Below are 13,371 nucleotides of genomic sequence, written 5' to 3'. Positions count from 1 at the left end.
TGGTTACCTCTAAATATCAAATTGTACTACGTTACAAAGTTTTATATAAAGTAGATAACCTTATACTGTAGGATAAACAAATGTAACGTACTTTCCAGTTTTACCAAGCAGCTTGTTAAAGTAGTTGTGTGTTGTGTTTCTTCTCTTCCTTCTGTAGGAAATCGATGGGAAGGCACTACTCTTACTGAGGAGTGATATGATAATGAAATATATGGGACTGAAGCTGGGGCCTGCCCTAAAGTTGTGCTACCACATTGAAAGACTTAAACAAGGAAAGTACTAGCCTGTGGGGATGCACCACAAGTACGTGTGTTTGTTTCGCACTAAGCTCTCAGGTTTACAGCCATAGCCATTGGAACAATTTTGCTGATCTAAATCATCTTGATTTTTTGAAAGTGCTCTCACAATGTAAATAAGACATTCAGGATAAATTGGGGAGGGATATAATCTGTATTACACTAGTATTTTGTGAACTGCTTCAGAAGGTTTGCAGGGAAGGACAGGGGATCATACTGGGGACAGGCAGGCCAGGTGACAGTGCTCTTCCAATCCTGTGATCTCTGTTACAGACTTCAACCAACGTGTTCGTATTCACAACCAAAACAGCTGAATCCCAAAGCAAAATAATAAAACAAACCAGCATCAGGTGTTAACAGTTTTTACAAGGGTGGCTGTAAACTTTTATTTTGCAGGAAAAATTTAAAACAGAAGGTCTCATCTCCGTAATGAATACTGTGTCTAGTCCTCCAGCAGTGTAAGACTCAAGTATATTATTCTAGATTATTCTTCCTAGATTTCTGTAAAGGAAGTAGCCATAAGATTTGTTCATGGGGGTCGGAGGTGTGGGGAGGTTAGGGTTATGGAGGATAGGGCTTAATACAAATATAAGCTTTTATAAAGTTTGCTTCTCAGTCCTTTGCTAAGTTATGAGGACAACATATTGTCAATTTATGCAGGGAATAAATACTTTTGTTTCATGAAAGGGCATATTGGCTGTTTAAACCAGCCATTTCTGGGACAGACTGATTTCACTGGAACAGCGCGTCCACATTTTAAACATTCCATCTTTCTGCCAAGTTTGGCATGGATATGTGTGTTCATGCTCTTTATATATACATTTGTATGTGTCAGGGAAATATATACTATATATATAAATATACATACACACTGTATGTATGTATTCAGTTTTTTTAATGTGTACTTTGCACTCTGTCAGAGAAAACTGTACAATTTCTTGTTTACCAGTAAATTTGGTTGTGTACTACTTCCATACTCATTAGCACCTGTTTAAATTTTTTTTGTTCATTCTTGGAGTCAGAAGGTGACAAACAATCAAAGGGTGGTTTTATTCATACAGGCAGGATTCCTGTACTATGCAATACTCTTGGTTATTCATCCCTTAACTCTGAGCCATATATTCTGGTATATTTCTGGAAAGAGGCATTTGGTTCCAGTGGTTTGGGCTTATATTTCCTATTAGGAAGTGCTACTATGTAACTAATAAGCCTTTTTTGGGTAAATTTGGTGCTGTTTGTATAAGCTGCAAGAATGAGTGGTGATAATATAGCAGTTTGTTGTCACTGCCGATTGTAATGTACATCAGGGACAAGAAAATATATTTTCTGTGTAGGAAACTGAATGTACTGTATGTAATAGTGTGAGTGATAAAAACTATTTCCTAGGGAAGGTCTAGTCTTAAAATGGTAGATTTATTATATTTCTTACTGCCTTTTTATATGAAAGCATATAGTATAAAAGTATTTTTTACAAATTCCTTTTCTGAAAATGCCTTGCTTTACCAATAGTCTGATATTCCTCAGGTTTGAGCAGAGATACTGCTGCAGAATAATTTTTGTGGCTCGTAAGTGTCCCAAGTATTTTGTTAGCTTAAGTGACTGCATTGTAATTTGAATTTATCAAGTCATTTGGATTTTGAGAACTGTTTTTATGATTACATCATTTGACACTAAAGGTTATCTATATCGATTTGTTTTGTGTATCTTTTGTGGTGCATATATGCTTAGATGAATAATACAAGCATGCCCTTTTTAGTAAGAAAAGGTCAGAGCATTGATTAAAGAAACAGAATGTTTTCTCTTTCTGTTAGGAAAATCCTGACTTGATTGTCGGCATAACCATATGAAAGTTAGTTATATGCTGACGAAAACATCGTGCCCCACATGTTCAGTGTATTGTCTATACCTTACTTCTTCCATGCTATATTATGTTGATTTTCAGAGTTCTTCAGTGTAAAAAGATCCCACACAATTTAAGTGGAAGTAATTGACTGAAAACAGTTTTCATTTTTTACGTTGCCATTGGCATAAGAAAAACAAAGATGTTTAAATTTTCTGTTTGGCCTTTATGGAATGACATTTTTGTACATGGCACTGTTTTGAGTATAAATATTTGTTCAAGGCTTTCTGTACACCCATATGCACAGGGATTACTGTGATGTTGCAGTGCCTGGATTTCACAGTGTGCTGTAGTGTGAGATTCAAGTGTTCAGTGTTGTAGCAGAATATATTTTTTATTCTTTATTTCCAATGGGATGTTCTTATCTATCAACAAAAATAAAATAGTTTGTTCATTGTTGTAACTGTTTTGTTTGACATTGTATATATACTAGATATATGTATCTCTATGTGAGTGCTGTTTCCGTAGGCAAGGGAAGCTGTCTTATCTGGCATTTGGCAGTTCTTGACAGTTCATGTGAACACCTGATGTAAGGAAGCTTTAATCAAAAAGTTAAAATCATCCCAACATTGTTTACCTAAAGCAATTCATGTTTGAGCTTTGGTTAGTCTATGCTTTCAAAGTTACAGTTTAGGAATATATTCTACTATTTCGTTTTGCATATCAAATTTTGCCACTTACAGCTCACAAAACTGTCATATAACTACTGAGGGGAAGAGACTGCTAAAAACTGTCCTGTGTTCAGATGAAGACCTGAAGTATTTCAAATTGAAGGAATTTATGGCAATAGGTTTGAACTTCATACACGTCATGCTTTCTTACTTCTACGAACAACAGAAATCTGTTGTTCTGGTTGCTGTTTGCGGTGATCAGCCTGTGCTTGAGAAGTAACTGAAACTGGGTTAATGGTAACCTCAGAACCTTCACAGGCAAATTATGGATCTTGGAAGTTGGTAGTGACAATAGTTCAGAGGCATTTTGCAACTGATTTCTTTCAAAGGATACTGAGTATCTTCTTTTTTTGTGAGTATTTAATACATGATGTTCTCTGAGTTGCTTTTCTACTGCCAGGGATTCATCTGGTTTTGTATCTTTCAGTCATCTTGCAAGATAGTGCCGTAACTTCTCAGTACATTGTAAGACCTCTTCTATTTGAAATTAAAATACTGCTGCCTAGCAGCTCTCACAATTCTTGTTGTAGAAGACCTATGCAATACTGAAACTGAAGAATGCTGCATGGCGGGGTGATTGCATGTTGCGGTTGACATGACTGCACTTTTAACAAGTCTGTCATGGCTGTATATATAGTAGAACTTTTTCAGGAATGATGGTGAAGACAGAAAAATCATGTTATAAATGTTGGCTCAAAGGATGGAGTATGAGGATATGCTCTGCCCATCATACAGATCATTAATGAAGATTTTAAATGGGATCAGACCCAGTACTGATCCCTCGGGTACACCACTAGTTACTGGCTTCCAACTAGACTTTGTGTCACTCATAATAGTCCTCTGGGCCCAGCTATTCAGCCAATTTTCTATGCACTTCCAACCCATGCCTCAACAGCTTGTCTGTGAGGATCACAGGATGGGAGACAGTGTTGAAGACCTTCACGAAGTCCAAGTAGACAATATCTACTGCTCTCTCCTCATCTACTAGGCCAGTCATTTCATCATGGAAGCTTATTAAGTTGGTGAAGCATGACTTCCTCCGGGTGAAGCCATGCTGACTACTCCTGATGACAGTCATCTGGTTCATGTGTCTGAAAATGGTTTCCAGCATTAGTTCCTCCACACTGAGGTGTGCCTGACTGGCCCATAGTTCCCTGGGTCATTTTCCTTGCTTCAGGCACTTCTCCCATTCACCTTTATTGATCAAAAATTACAGAGAGTGGCCTCACAATGTCATGTGCAGGCCACTCTTTCATCTGCAGGACAGTGGCCCTCAGCACTCATGGGAGCATCCCATCAGGCCCATTAGACTTACCTATGTCCAGTTTGCTTAAGTATTCCCTGACCTGTTCCTTTTCCACCAAGGGTCTATTGTTCTTGCTCCAGCCTTTCCCCATGGTTTCTGGGACCTGGAATTCCTGAGGGCTGGTCTTGCTGTAAAAGGTTGAGGCAAAGCAACCATTCAGTACTTCAGCCGTTTCCATGTTGTGTGTAACGAGGTACCCTGTCTCATTCAGCAGTGGGCTCACATTTTCCCCAGTCTTCCTTTTTCACCTAAAAAGTGTAACCTATTTTAATGCAGTATCATGTAATAAAACACGTTGTAAAAGTGGATAACACTGTTGTTTCTTTAATTGGATGGTGAGTTTCATTTGCTCAAAATGAACATTTAATTCCAGTGTTAGATCTGCGAACCTGTTCTAAAAGTTCTGACCACCTTTCTGCTGCTCAAGTTGAAGCTACGTAGAGTTAGGCTGGCTTGGTTTAAAGAGAAAGAAAAAAATGAGAACCCCTCGAGATCAATTTCAAAGGTCATATATTCCTCCTCTGCTTTTTTTATTACATGTAAAACTATTACAGTGAGTAAAAAGTGCTCATTTGGAACTGCCTGAGAGTGACGCAGGGAAGCAGAAGCTGGTTTTGTGTCCTTTTCAGTGGTGAAATGATTGCTGCTTTTTTTCTCAAGCCCTGATTATAATCTTTCGCTCTGTAAAGCTTACGAACTACCCCGTAATCCTGGGATCGTGTTCCCCAACTGTCTGTATTCCTGTTGTTTCAAAGGTCATGCAGAGCCATTCTGAGACTTTTATCTTCTTAAAATCCAAACCGTCTGTTGTAAACTCACTGTGTTTTGAGTCTGCAACTGAGACATTTTGTATGTTAATTTTTTTTTTTTTATAGTAAGAACCTCAGACATAGTTTGTTGGTGTTTTTTTTAAATACCAAAATATTTTGCTGCTTTCTCATCTGACAGTTCATCCTAAATAAATTCTCATTTCTGTGGCTGTGTAGATAATGGGAGTCCTATGTGTGCTTAAAATCTATCATTACAGTGGTCCAATAGGCTTTTAAATCCTCTGCTTGCATAAATCATCCATCCTTGTCCTACCAGATCATTTTGATTAGCTGTAATTTGTCCCATTTGAATCAGAATTAGCCTCCCCAGCTCCAGAATCTCCCAGTCCTGCTGTACAAGCTGAGGAGTGAAGGAGCTGCTTCTCCTTGTAGCTTTATGGACCACTGCTAGTTTTATTTCAGCTTTCATTATCTTCGGGGGAAGTGTTTAGTGCTGATAGCAGAGGCTGAACAGCTCTACTTCTTTTCTTTTTAAAATACCCAAAGACATTTTCATCCACAGAGATTCACTTTGCAGCCTCCGAAATAGAAGCTATTCCAGAACAAACAGTACAAGCAAACAGATGCCAGCACAAGAGAAAAGGGAGATGGCATCCCATGTTGTGTGAACAGACAAATGGGAACAGATGTACAGCTTGAAGCTGGCAGAACTCCTCTCTTCCAATGGTTCCTTTCTAGTTCTGACAGCTGGAAGAAAATGAATACACCACAAAACCACCATGATAATTGCCATTTCCTTGCACTGGCAGTCTCAGCACCGAGGTCGAGAACTGGAAGGACAAAGGCTCATCTACCCTCCCAGGTGGAAGCCACGGCAATTGGCAAGGCACTGGGAAAAATCTTAATAAATGGTGGCACACCTTTAGAAAGTCTGGTGCTCAAATGAAAAACCCATAATTTTACTAGATTTCTCCCTTTTCTTGTAGTTAGCTTTTTTCAGTTTATGGAGGCACTCAGTTTCCCCAGGCAATTGTGTTAATGCTGTCCAGATCCCTAAGAGTGGGGTTTTCAAACAGATCTGAACTCTTCTCTCAACTTCCATCTCTCCAAACCAGTGCTGCCAAACAAGTCTTCCCTTTATTGGAGACCCTTTTGAGGGAAAGATCTTTGCATGTGCTTCTTCTGCATGTTTTGAAAAGTAAGGAAGGGGCTCTGCAGCTTGTTTATCTGTGAGATACATACCAACTATTGCTGCTGTTCTCATTCCTTGCCTGGGAATATTGATGGTACTCTCTTGCAAGCAGATGCCTCTCACTTAGGCCATGTTACTCAAGGTGTGTTCTATCAAATGCTTTTCTGTCTGTCAGTCTCCCTCTTTAAGTCCCTGAGCTTTCATGAACAAAATAGTGGGGGTGGAAAAATTAGTAAGTAAGTGCTCAGTTTTAGTCTACCCTTGATTTATGCTAGTACTTTCAGGGTGAGATACTAGATAGGTCATTGGAATGTACTTGGGGCATATTGCTTGTTAGGCTCAGTGGGCAATGGTGAGGTGTATGTTTTTGGTTGTTTTGGGAGGGGTTTGTTAGTTTTCTGTGTTTTTTTTAACTGAATTCTCTCAGTTGTTTATTTTCAAGAGACCAACTCAGCCAAAGGGAACATATTACTTTCATACATCTTTGCATTCATTATAGTGTATTAATTGTAAACTGTCTTTGCTTGGGTGGTGGTTGGCTACAGGAAATGAACAAGTTGGGGAAAGTTTAAATGTTTTGAAAGAAAACAGAAATGGAAGCCTGGGATGACTGATAGGGTTTGCATGCAATAAACATGGGAAGGAAAATATATGAAGAATGAAGTAATGGAAAATCATAAAGGAGAAAACCAGGTGGATATACTAACTTAAACTGTTTCAGATTTGGATGCACTGACTGTTGAGTCATGACTAGTGTCTTTGACTGTTTGCATTGAGCTGAGATTTTAAAGAGGAAATTTAGAAATTAACATTTTGAACCATGTCAGGAATGTGAAGTATTTTATCTTGGCATGATTTAATCTGAAAACATGGACTGAATCCTTGTAATTTCCTACCCAATTTTTGGCTCATCCTCTGTCTCTAAAGTGTTTCTTCCCAATTGAATGAGCTGCTGCTACCAACTCCTTCTTGACGTGATTTCTTTTAAAGCCAAGACAATTGAAGAGCCAAAACCTAGGAATACAGGATTGGGTTTAATTTCATGTCTTTATATCATGGTTGTTTACACTCTCTCATTGTAGTCCATAGAGATCTAGCTGACTGAGTTGAGGGTATGAGTGATCTGATCACATAACCAACATCTGTTTTACAAGGCAATGAATAGCTCTCTTGACTCTATTGGTTTTACTGACTGTATTTCCAGTATCTATAATGGGACCCTTGATACCCATCTCACTTAGCTGCAACATGTAAGCTAATTTGCCACCTAAAGTGCAGTTCATTTCAAGTAAGATGGAACAATGCCCTTACGTGAGTCCAACATTGAAGGACCTAGTTGGTGTACCGACCAAGAAATGCTGGCAGGTCCTGTGGTCCACCACACAAGGGTTCTCACTCAAAAGTCCTGATATCCAGAAAAAAGTCTGTCCATAGAGAATATTTCTGCTCTCTTGGTTGTTGCACAGTTGGAGCGCTGCTGCATCTCTCTTGTTTTAAAGGGTCTCTGAAGGACACGCACGTGCTTTTTTATGCTGATCCATGCTCTATGGACCAAGATTTCAAGGTACTTATTTTGAAGCATTTGTTTAAAGAATGAGGAATCTACTTGGTACCTTTGTAACTGTGAAAGGAGGAAGGCTTTCCTTTTTCTCAAACAGGAAATCACTTGTGTATCAGAAGCCTCAAAAATTAATAGCTTTCCCATGCTTACTGATGGGACTTTTAGGGGTTTTCTTACAGTACGTAAGCTCTGGGAGGAAGGACCTCCCTTGCTTTTTGTCACAATGACACGTCCTTTGTCTGTGAGATGCCAGACCAAGACAAAATGTTGCCTGTCTTTGGTTCTTAAGCAAAAAAAGATGGAAACTCCATTGACAAGGATGTGGTGGGAAGGACGATACTGAAACAATGCAGAAAATGCAACCATTTTGAGACAGCTGTGGGTTAAGGAACATTAGTAATCCCAGGAGCAAGGGGGGCTGGGCACAGTCTGATGTGGGGATGCAATGTGTCCATTACCAGTGCTTTCCTGGAAACATGCACTTCTTAACAGTGAAAACTAATGTTTTACCTGTAAAATAATGCTCCCTTCCAGATCTCTGATTAGATTGTACCCTGCCATTTGCTTTTTTAATTTCCCCCTCTCATTTTGAAAGTATCCTAATAATTTCAGTACCAGGATATTATTCTAGGAGAGGTTGGGGTATATGGGCACAAAGAAGTGCTAAATATTTTAGTGATTAGTAATTTTTCTCCCCATACATGAAGAAATGTTTCAGATGGTTCAACAACAGAATGGATTTTCCTAGCAAGGCTGTGATACCAGGATTTTAACAACTGTGGAAAATATGTTTTCCGCACTAAAATTAGGGGATTTGCTCATGTGTGTGTGTAGGGCTGCCCCAGTGTACTCTGAATTGCGAGCTTCAGCATTAAAAGTTGTACGATCTAAGAGAAAGGCAACTTTTAAGTAAGAGGAAGGGGAAGCATTGGGGAAAAAAGTAATAGGTGAGTGAAAAAAGCAGATTGCACAAATTAACATCATTAATGTCACAGTGGCAGGCTGGCTGTGTTTGGGAAGGCAGGAACCAATTCCAGCCAGAGGAAAACGAGGGCTTTGACAGAGCCCTTCAGCATGTTTTTATAAACTTGAGCACAAAAAGAAACTAAACCATCTGGCACCAGGATATTATGCAATGTTGTTTTATGCTGTTTTCATTGTCCAAGATTCTTCATGAGGACTGGTAATGAGCCTCTTATTGTTGTCAGAGCACTGTCCTGAGGTACCTTTGTGCAAGTGAAGGGGCACAGACTCCTCTGAATCTCTCCCTTAAGTGCTTGGTGTGCCAGCCAGTTTCCCCCGAAATCTTTCACACGCAAGAAGTGTGTGAAGCTGCTCCTTGAGCCCTTGTGGGTCAAACCTCTGCAGGGATTTGCAAGGTGGTGTGGCCATCCCAGTGCTCTGGGGGGCTGAGTGGAAAATGGGTGGAAGTGGTAAAAAAAAAGTTAGCAGTAATGGGAAGATATATTGGTGTATCAATTTCATAGCTGATAGGAGCAGGGGTGGTAGGAGAGCCTCAGTTACACAGTCACAGGTCATTTGAGGCCTGTGATATGCAGAAATGGATGTCTTTGCTGTTCTCCTTCCCCTTCCCTTCCTGCCACGCTGTGTTTCCTGCTGCCTTTCCCTGTCCCCTGCTGTGTCTGGGCATGAGGAGGAAGGCCACACTGCTTTGTGTGCTCTGCATGTGTGTGATTTGATGTACCACCTCCCCTGGCCCTTGCTTCTCAGCTGCCTTCAGGCCAAGAAAGCATTACCAGTGCTCAGTGCTCTCCTTTCCTTCCACTCTCACTAAACCAAGTTGCCCTGGAGCCTTATTTTTGAAGCTGACACCTTCCTTTTCTGTCATCTACTTATGGCCAAGGGCCACAGTTTTGCTTCTCCCTTTCATTCTTTGGCTGGCTGGTTGCTAACTTTATTAAAGGTGCAGTGCCAACAGGCCTGGAGGTGGCTGTTAGCTTCCACTTCCTACTTTCATCTCCCCATTCTCCACCTTTTCCTTGCACTCATAATTGTCTGCTGCTTACCTGACTGCTTGTCTGTTCTCTCAGCCTAAAACCAGGTCAGTTCTCTGGCTGAGAAGATGCTCATTCTTCTTTTGGATTAATTTCTGTTGCTCACAGCTAACTCCCAGTGCTGAAGCCTTAGCTGTGCACCCCTGAGCCCGGGGCTGTGCTGTGAGCACTGCAGGGGAAGGTGACTGCAAAGGAAAGCTCCAGGCTGGAGCACCTGCGCTCTCCCACCCTTAAGGCTGCCATGTACCATGGCTTTTGCCTGAAGTCACAGAACGATAGAATACCAGATTGGAAGGGACATCAGGGATCATCTTTCTAAGCAAAGCTTGCCCTAGATTAGATGTCCCAGCATGCTGTCCCACTGAAAAGATGTACAGCCCTGCTTCCCTCTTCAGATTCGGTGTCTGTCTTCCTGTGAAGCCTCTGCCTGACAGGTTGAAGAGAGCAGAGGGGAAGGTAACCCACACCTTCAACCCTCTCCCCTCTCAGCCAGCCTCTAATAAATGCTCACACCCAAAGTCCAACTCAAGAAAGCTTGGAGCCAACAAGGCGTGCCCTTGAGGGTCTGCACTGCTCCTCTCTACCTTGCATATACCCATCATTGTAAAACATCTTTCTCCTACCATTACAGCTTAATGACTTTCCCTTCAACTTCGCAAGAGGTATTAATGTCTCCATTAACAGCCACAAGAAATGGAAGCTCCATATATCATATGAGTGCGGCTCCGTGTCCTCTTCTTGCAGAAGTTTCAGAAGCTGTTACAGTATAGCCTTGTAGAAAATTAATGGCCCAATATACAAAATATGTAATTGCTGCTAGAAGCAAGGAGGAGGAGGTGGAAGTGCTCATTCTTGGTATAATTAAGTATCTTGTTCTGTGGCTGCTTCTCCCCCATGCTGATGGGATGTAGGACTTGTGCTTCACACACGAGGGATGGTGGGAGGCAAATGGCCCCTATTTAGTGTCATCTGCCCAACAGAGTTAAGCATCAGGAGAGGTGCTGGTGCATGGCTTCTCTCCCCATGGCACAGCCTTGAAGGCTGGGGTAGCAGGGGAGGCAGTGGGAGCTGCCCTAAGCCTTCCCAGAAAGATGCTGGTCAGAATATCTCCCCTGCCATTGAAGTTTCAGCAATGGAAAAGCCAGGCTATGGGGTGGGGTGAGCCCAGTCTGTTCTGCCCATCCATTTCTAGCAGGGTGGCTCCAACCTGTGTCACCTTGTGTCAATGGGGATGTTGGTAGTGGTCAGCAGTGCCAGGGAGCTTGGCCCTTATGGAGACAGCCCCATAAATGGGTGGCTAGGATAGTTGGAGCTTGCTGTTTGTTTCTGCTGTCTCAGAGAAGGGAGGTTGCAGTTGCTCTTGTAATGGTCTGGAGAAGATGCAGTTGCATGGCTGCTGGTCTGCTCTGCCTTTACAACTGGTACCAGTTGGCTTTAAACTGAATTAGTTGCCCGTAGGCACTGTTTTGACAGTGCTTTTATGGGTTTATAATGGCATAAAGCTGATTTAGCCTAATTTGTTGTCAGGGTTTCTGGGGCTTGTGGTCTAAATCCAGTTAAATGAGACCACTGTGTGCAAAGCAGCCTGGGAAATAGCCTGGGCACTGAAGTTAACCTGGGAGCACTAATAGCTCTCAGGAAAGACCTGCAAAGGGGAGGAGGAAAAGCCTTAGCACCTACAGCGGTGTCACTGTCAGGCACTGCTCTGCCTGTCCCGTGTGCCCTGTGGCTTGGGCAGGAGGGGTATGCGTCGGCTGGGCACCAGTGCAATGTCCTCTGATGGCCAAGGATGCTGTGGGGGGTGACCCTTGCATAAGGCCGGAGGGATCAGGGTGGTCAATGCAGCAGATCACTGAATCATGGAACGGTTTGGTTGGAAGGGACCTTAAAGCTCATCCAGTTCCACCCCCCCTTCCATGGGCAGGGACACCTTCCACTAGACCAGGTTGCTCAAAGCCCCGTCCAACCTGGCCTTGAACACTGCCAGGGATGGGGCAGCCACCGCTTCTCTGGGTGACCTGTGCCAGTGTCTCACCACAAGAAGCACATACTTGAAAAAAATAAAAAAAGAATCCCAGAAACTGTTTTTGGGCTTGCTTCTGTCAGCTGTGAAATAAAAACGACAGCAGCTAACGCTGTGACCTCCTTTTGAAATAATCTGGTGTAGCCCTGGGGAGAAACTGCATTTGCAGAAGGTTTTTTTTGACACTGGAACAGACCCAGCTGAAATAGAGTGGGGCAGTGACAACTGGGATGGCTATCCCCAGGGATGTTGAAATCCTGAGCCTCTGCACTGCAGTAACCAGAAGATGACACATTTCATCAGCACGGTTTCTTAGAGGGAGCAAAACAAAGTAGCAACAGCAGAGTACTTTCAATTAAGAAAAAAAAATTAATGAAAAATACACTCAGATGACTAAACATTCATGAATCCATCAGCACTTCACGCTCTTCTGAACATTGTCAGTTCTGACAGCTTTGGGAAAAAAAATAAAAGGCTTTAAAAATACTTAAAAAGCAAGAATTTGACAGATTTTGATGCTACCCTTATGTGAAAGTTCTCCATTTTCATATTAAGCAAGAGGGCAGCGATCCTTTGGCCCAGGAAAAGAGAAGCGGAATGCCTTTCTGAACCTCATAATGCAGATGCATTTTTCTGAATAGTGAACTGGCATCTGCTAGCATCAAATGTTTCAACAGATTTCAGCATGACACCAGGGGCTAAGGGTGCCATTAGACTTATAGCCCTGAAGCTGCTTCTTTGGGCAATTTCTCATTGCATGAACAACTGCAAAAACCTTCCCGAAACTGTCCAAGAGAACTCTTGGAAGTAGCTTGGCTGCAGCCAGTTAAAGGCAGGCACAGTATGCAATGGCATCTAGCTGACGGGTTTACAATGGCTTATTTTTATTTAGAGAGAAGTGGTGCGGTGCTGGGAACATGTCATTTGAAATAGTAACACAAAAGGTTTCCTACATAAGGGTTATAGCCACAAAAAAGGCAGCACCCATTGAAAATTGTTCTCCTGCTCTCATGTTCATTCTTCAGTCAGGGTGGGTTTTTACAAGTGAGCTGTGTGAACATAAAAGCCGACAGACCAAAATGCATCTCCAGCTCATTTCCACACACAAGTGCAAATCTGTAACCTACCAGAACTTTTATTTTAATCGTACATTCACATTTCTCCATTGACGTGGATGGCTTGTACACTGCCCTGTGATAACGTTACACAGTTCTGCTCTTCCACGTGCATTGATTTCAGCCAGCAAAGAGTAACAACAAACAACTTTTCCATTTATCTGTAGTCAGGCTGGGAAAAATTAGGTGATTTTTCCTCCCCCTCCCATCCCCCAGGCAACCGAATTCCCCTGACTTTCAGGCTATTCTCTTTTAAATGACTGATAGTATTTCTCAATATCCTAAGACAGTTTCCTGTGGTCTCTTGCAATGAAGCTGGCGTTAGGTGTGCACTGGGCTGTACTGCTCGCTCGCTCTTGCTTCTCCCAAAGCTCATCTGGGCACATCACTAGTGGCTGTGGTGACGTGCGCTGTTCCAACAGTGCTGCGAGACAATATAGTTTTTCTCAGCCTGTTAGTTCTACTCTTTAACGCTTTAGGTTCATCACAAGTCAGCTGCGGTGCTTTCCAGTCTACAGACCT

General features: G+C 42.0%; 1 protein-coding gene across 1 annotated transcript in view; it reads left to right on the top strand.

Moving 5' to 3' along the window:
* SCML2 (Scm polycomb group protein like 2) overlaps positions 1 to 2,599 on the top strand; it is a 70,155-nt gene extending 67,556 nt beyond the window's left edge. The window contains 1 exon segment of the mRNA XM_057419484.1: positions 158 to 2,599. Coding sequence (XP_057275467.1) covers positions 158 to 283 — 126 coding nt within the window. The 3' untranslated portion in view covers positions 284 to 2,599.
* Positions 2,600 to 13,371: the final 10,772 nt, after the last annotated feature.

This window comes from Pezoporus wallicus, unplaced genomic scaffold (genome assembly GCF_028554395.1).
Source record: "Pezoporus wallicus isolate ANWC-B61680 ecotype Strahan unplaced genomic scaffold, APGP_CSIRO_Pwel_v1 contig_5767, whole genome shotgun sequence".
In the NCBI taxonomy this organism is placed as follows: Eukaryota; Metazoa; Chordata; class Aves; order Psittaciformes; family Psittacidae; genus Pezoporus; species Pezoporus wallicus.
Note: the sequence above shows the minus strand (reverse complement) of the source record. Positions and strands in the feature narration are given on the sequence as shown.